This window comes from Sceloporus undulatus, chromosome 2 (assembly GCF_019175285.1).
Source record: "Sceloporus undulatus isolate JIND9_A2432 ecotype Alabama chromosome 2, SceUnd_v1.1, whole genome shotgun sequence".
Taxonomy (NCBI): Eukaryota; Metazoa; Chordata; class Lepidosauria; order Squamata; family Phrynosomatidae; genus Sceloporus; species Sceloporus undulatus.
The window spans coordinates 101,920,289-101,926,973 of record NC_056523.1 but is presented as its reverse complement, the minus strand read 5'-3'; the positions used below and the strand labels follow the sequence as shown (position 1 = coordinate 101,926,973).

General features: G+C 41.0%; 1 protein-coding gene across 1 annotated transcript in view; it reads left to right on the top strand.

Moving 5' to 3' along the window:
- ACSL6 (acyl-CoA synthetase long chain family member 6) overlaps nt 1–6,685 on the top strand; it is a 127,678-nt gene that overhangs the window by 105,611 nt on the left and 15,382 nt on the right. Inside the window, exons 6-9 of the mRNA XM_042447514.1 lie at nt 705–777; nt 1,639–1,727; nt 5,207–5,323; nt 6,384–6,527. Of these exons, the coding sequence (XP_042303448.1) occupies nt 705–777; nt 1,639–1,727; nt 5,207–5,323; nt 6,384–6,527 (423 nt within the window). The remainder of the gene's footprint in view (nt 1–704; nt 778–1,638; nt 1,728–5,206; nt 5,324–6,383; nt 6,528–6,685) is intronic.

The following is a 6,685-nucleotide window of genomic DNA, read 5'->3' as shown; positions in this document are numbered from 1 at the left end:
AACTACGGTAATCTTACCCTGGCTGCATCTACACTGCAGAATTAATACAGTTTGACACTGCTTTAACTGCCATGGCTCAGTGCTATGGAATTCTGGGACCTGTAATTTTGTGAGATATTTAGCCTTTTCTGTCAGGAGCTCTGAAGCCACAGCAAACTATAAATCCCAGGACTGCAAAGCATTATGCTATGACAGTTAAAGCGTTGTCAAACTGTATTAATTCAGAAGTGTAGCAGCAACCTAACTCTCACTACATTACTAACTCATATTCCTAACTGTCCAACTGTCTCACACACACCAGCCTTTTAAAATCCTACAAATTCCTACTATTCACTTCCATCATTCCATAGTTTCACCACCTCCTGACAGATATCTACCTTATATCTACTATACCACACATGCATAACCATATTTTACATTAATTCTTCCCTCCATAACATCACAATGGCTTTTCCCACTTGCAGAGAGTTCCTACAAAGGATGAACATCTCCTTCATCTCTGTCTTCTTTTTCCACCTCCACCAGAAGTTCTGTTTGTGCAAAATTTGTAATGTAGGTTATGTTCAGTGATAGCAGTCACCTCCTACGCAGAATGCTTCAAGGAAAGGAACATCTTTTTTGCTTGCTTTCCTTCCCAGTCTTCAAATAAAATGCTACGTCTAAGTGCTAAATACAGTCTTTCTGAAATTACACATTTTTGACAGGTTTATGAAGGCTATGGTCAAACAGAGTGCACAGCTGGATGTACCTTTACCACTCCAGGGGACTGGACGTCAGGTAGAAAAAAATAGACAATGTGTCTTATTACACTTTAGAATATGAGTTGATCATTTAAGCTGGGAAAGAGTATGGCCAAAATCCTAAGATGACATGAGCGTGTATGCAGGATAGCTGCATGTACAGTTAGGGTTAACTTTGCTCTTTGAGACTTGGCACTTTTTCCTGCCAAAATGGCATGCAAATCAATAGTTTGTATCTTTGGCAGTGAGAAGTACAGGTATGCTGACACTGGACAAAATTCAACTTGAATTAATGGCACATGAAATCTGTATGCATGTTGTATTTCTTTAAATCACAGTTTCAGTGCTTATGATAAATTGTGACCCTATTTGGATTTTGTTTTCCTTTTGGGATTGTCCTCCTTGGGTCTTGTACAATGAGAAAGGAGGGATATAAATTAAATAAACAAATATTGGTCTTGGGGAAAGATGGGCCTCAAGTGTATATTCACTTCCTTTCTCCTCTCACAATGTGGGGAACAACAGTTGGGAGCTTTTTTTTTATCAAGCAATAAAATATACATACTGCTCATTCAGATTGTTCAGGCATGAATAGCTCTATTTTTGTTGTTGTTCTGTTCCTTCAAACTATTTCTGACTTATGGCAACCTTACAGTGGCTGTATCCCAGGATAGGTTTTGGGTTTTGGTTTGTTTTTTGGCAGAATTGGTTCAGAGGGGGTTGGCCATGGCCTCCCTATGAGGCTGACAGAGAGGTCAAGGTTTCTGTGGCTGAACAGAGATTCATACCTTGGTCTCCCAGTGTCCTAGTCCAACACTCAAACCACGAGACCACACTAACTCTGTTGTACTTTTACACATTCAAAAAAGTGATATATAACTTTCCATTTGATTCACAGGTCATGTAGGAGCACCTTTGCCCTGTAACCTAATCAAGCTGGTGAATGTTGAAGAACTGAATTATTTTTCTTCCAAAGGAGAAGGAGAGGTAATATGTATACCATAACACTCTTTGCCATTTCACTTATACTGTACTTTATAAAAGCTGTTGTCCATTTGTTAGGGGCAGGATCTATGGCTCATCTACACCAGATAGGATGGGCAGCAGAATCAATTGCTCTAGGATTAGGAGGGGTTTTCTGGGATACTCAAAGATTAAGGCAAATGAACATGTCGGGAATTGGGTGTAATTCTTTGTTGATGGTCCATCTCCAGTGCTTGATAGTGGTGAGATCACTTGGTAGTGACAGGAACTGACAAAAAGAGGCATGTGGGGCATGGCTTGCAACATGGCACCTTAGATTGAGAACATGCATCCCAGGGACCACAGAATGGTCTGGACTGCTCTGCCTGCCGACAGAAAGAGAGAGAGAGAGATTCACAGAGAAACTTCTGTTTTCCTGCTTCCTCTTCTACTGCTGCTCTGCTAGCACTACTAAGGGGGCAATCAAGGAGTGGATCTAAGAAGGTTTTATACATAAGGGTGCCACTGTGGCAAGTTTGCAGGGCAGATTTTGCCCTTGGACTCTTGAGAGACCAAACAGACTGCCAAACAGAGAGAAAAACAAACCTGGAAGTGGCTAGAGGTTTACTTGTTTGGGGGCCAGAGGAAGAATGGCATATTTAATATATTTTTCAGTGCAAGAAGGGCTCTAAAATTGGAGGGGATTTCCCAGATAGACAATTTAATTCATCTTAATTAATTAATTCATCTTTTTAAAAAAGAGGATAGGTGAGTCTGAGAGTGAGCATATTGTAATGATTTGAGGGTTTGACTTAAGACCATGGGAAACCAAGGTTCATATCTGCTCTCAGCTGTGAAACCCATTGCATAGTATGACAGTCACACTTTGAACCTCAGAGAAAAGCAAATTGTGCCAAGAAAACCTCATGGTAGATTCACCTTTGGGTTGCTGTAAGTGAGACATGGCATGGAGAAACACAACATCATCAACAGAAGGGAAGCCTGGAGGGGTTGAAGCTGGAAAAATAGCATTGGTGTGGTGAGGCAAATAAATAACAAATTCTAATCCGTGTAAATCTACAGCACTATATAAATAAAGCATAATAATAATAATAATAATAATAATAATAATAATAATAATAATAATACCCAAAGATGGACAAGGAGGAAAGCATGGGAGTCATGGAGCTGACTGACAAACTCTTTCCTGCCAATCTCCTTTTTCATCCTGCTGTCATGGCCTTCTCTGGACTTGGGCACTTGTTGCTCCATGGATTCTCCCTCCCCTGTGCTCTTCAGATTTCTCTGTTCAGACCTTTCTGTACTTCAAAGCCAGAGGGAAACAGGCAGGTTCCTTGTTGTACAATAATGGCATTGGAGCAGATTAGAATGAATTGTGTCCCATTGGTTGGAATTTATCTTATTGTGAGACTTCTGTCTGATTAATGTGAATACAGTTATCGTGGTAGGTTTGCTGGAACATTTGAGGGGTCAGATTTAAACAAAAGGGTATTATCGGACATAATGACAGCTTTACATTCTTGACTAGTCATTGAATGTCTTTTTAGAGGAACTAATTGCTGATAGATGCTATCAAGACCTCTCTCGACTGTTCTGAATTGGGAAGCTGACATACAAAGATGTGTGTGCATGTGCATGTGAAAGAAAGAGGAAATAGGCTGCAGTTTCACAAACTGAATGAAGGTGTTTCCAGACAAAACTTCTGTTACCTTACAATTGTCCTGCCTCAGTCACAGAATATTGTAGTGGGTCCATGATGGTGTCTTCCATTAAAACACTCACTTGCTTTCTCACCACTTCTTCTCATTTTTTAAAAAATAATAAATGAACAAATAATGTATTTCAATTGGTAACTGTGGACCAAAAAGAACCCACAAAACATAATGGCGCCACGATGTGCGGACACTGTGCATCTGGCATGTAATGATGGGGGCGTCCATCTGTACAGGGCAGTGCCATCTGTACAGGGTGCCCGTCTGTACCGGGCCACTGTAAGCTTTCTGTCTGGATGCACATTGAGAGAGAAAAAGACAGGTGTGGGGAGAGCTCTAGGAACCATGCACTTAACAGCATTTGAGAATGCACAGGTTGTCTTTCTTTTGTAGATAAGAGGCAAGAGGATCATTTCATTAAAGTAAGGCTTACTCTTGACTTTCTCTGTTGGAATGTTAAGCTGTTTGCCTCCACTTCTGCTCAGCCTATACATTTGTAAATAAAGTCAAAATAACATGAGTCTCCAGAGAATTCTTGAGAGGAAACCTGAGTAAGCTTCTCCTGTGGAATTTCACAACAATCAAGGACATGAGGCACATGAAACCACACATTGGCCCGTTCTGCACAGGTAAAAGTACGCACTCTGTGCGTACTAGGGTTAGAACGGGGTGTCACTTCCTGATGCCCCTAACCCTAATACACGTGGAGTGCATAGAAAATGGCGGCACCCTATATAGATGGGCGCCGCCATGACTACGTCACAACCGTACCGCCTCCAAACGAGGCGGTGCGGAAGTGACGCAGTCGCACTGTGCAAAAGCACCTGGGGCGCTCTTTTGGCAGTGCAGGAAGGAGCTCCGTTTCGGAGCTCCTTCCAGGATTTGCGTTGCTGGCGCAGCCTGTACACAGCTGCGCCAGCAACGCAAATGAGAAAGGGGCCGAGCAGTCTCTTTCTCTTGGTCCCCACCATCGCCAGGTGTCTTTGGGGCTTGAAGCCCCAAGGACACCCATTTCCAGGCCATGGGGAAGTGGCCTTTTACCGCTTCCCCGTAGCCTGGAAAGCGGCGGATCAGGGCCTCAGAGGCTGCCGTTGTGGCAGCTGAGCCCCTGATCCAGAGGGGAAAGGGCCAGTTACAGGCCGCCCCAAACGGGCAGTCTGTAATGTGCCCTAGTATTGGTTCTTTGCACCACTGTATTCAGACACACTCAAAAACTTGGGATTTTGTTTTCCATTAAAGATACTATATAATACCTGAGTGAGGAAACATTACATGTGATTCAGCTGGCTCATAGAACAGGAATGAAAATAGTGGCTAGTCTCCAGATGTTGTCAGATTGCAACTTCTATCCTTCCTCACTATTGGTAATGCTAGCTAGGGCTGCTAAAAGTTGGAAGTCCAATATCTGGAAAGTCACTTGATTTGATCACCTGCCCCAAAATTTGTCTGCATACAGAAGTCTTCTGTGTTGTACCACAGTTGCATAGCTGTGCTGTTGGCCATGAAACAGTAATAGGAGACTTTCTCTTCAAAAGAAATAAAAAAGAATCCCCATGCCCTCTTTTTTAAAAGTTACAGCAGTTTTCAAAGATAGGTGATTATAAAACAAGGGTTCTTTGTATAGTAACAATAGTAGCCTGGTCTATTTTCCAGGCTGAGAGTCTTGAGGTTATTTTTCATGGTTTGTGTGATTATGATAGATTAGTGTAAGTCTCTTATAAAAACAACAATTCATTCTAGTATTTACCAGAAAATTGATCTCTCTTGCAGATCTGTGTGAAGGGTCCAAATGTTTTCAAGGGCTACCTGAAAGATGATGAGAGAACTGCTGAAGCATTAGACAAGGAGGGATGGCTTCATACAGGAGACGTCGGGAAGTGGTTACCTGTACGTACTGAACTGCTAACTTAGCATGCAACAAGTATTATACAAAGATTCTCACTGACAAGCTACATCTGTCTTCCAAAATAATTCACCTGACTTTATTGGGACACTAAAGCAAAAACTCAGAAATATCCACTTAACGTTCATTCTTTTTTCCAGTAATAAAAGTATAGATATATTACATTCAGACTGTAATTTACCCAAGGATAACTTTACTCCTTCTGTGATCCAAAAGTAACTTTCAAGTTATTTTATTTTTTTACTTTTTAAATTGCACATGGTTCAAGTGCTACCTTGTTTTCTATTGTAGGTGTTGAAGTGACAGCAAGACATTAAAATTAACTTGTTTTGCTGACTTCCAAGAAACAGGAAAATAGAGTTTGTTTTTAAAGATTGTAGATATAACAACAATGAACTACCTTAGGAGGTCTTAGAATTATTAATGCATCTCATGACAGGATCCTTGGAAAAGTGAGAGATACCACATTTATTCCGGATCTTTGTCCTTCTTGGCTTCTGAAAGCAACCAAGTGGGTAAAGGGAATGGTAAATGCCTCACTGCAGCAAGGGAAGTTTCCATCCAGCCTAAAAGAGGCTTTGGTGAGGCCCTTGCTTTAAAAAGGCCTCCCTGGATCCCACCATTCTGAATAATTATCATCCAGTCTCTAACATTCATTTTTTGGGCAAAGTTCTGGAGCATTAGTGGCCTCCCTGCTTCAGCAGTTTCTGGATGACACAGATAATCTAGGTGCATTTCATTCTGGCATCAGACCAGCTTTAGTCACCTTGGTGGATGACCTACACAGGAAACTGGATGGTGTGTGTGATTACATCCAGTTTGGATTGCTTTAACACACTATTTGGAAATTATTCAGAAACCTCTGTGGGTTCAAAATGCTGCGAGCAAAATCTCCCCTTAATTTTTTTTTGCTAGCCTCAGCATGTAAAACAGGTAATAATTCTTTTCTTGTACTATGGTTCATAAGTGCTACAGTACAGTAGAGCTGCCCTATACTTTTTCCTATATCTGCATTATTGATTGCTGTTATTGTTTTACCCACAGAATGGAACACTAAAAATCATTGATCGAAAGAAACATATATTTAAATTGGCTCAGGGAGAATACATTGCACCAGAAAAAATTGAAAATATCTACATTCGTAGTGAACCTGTCTCCCAAATATATGTGCATGGAGATAGTTTACAGGTAATCCTATGCTGTTTTTTTTTTTAACATGTTCTTTAGAAGTTTTTGATAGCATTCTGTGAACTGAATGGCTCAAATATAGCTTCCTATGAGTTACATTTAAGAACAGAGCAGGTGTTCTCTTTACTTCAGCTGATATTTAAAGGGACCCAGCATGG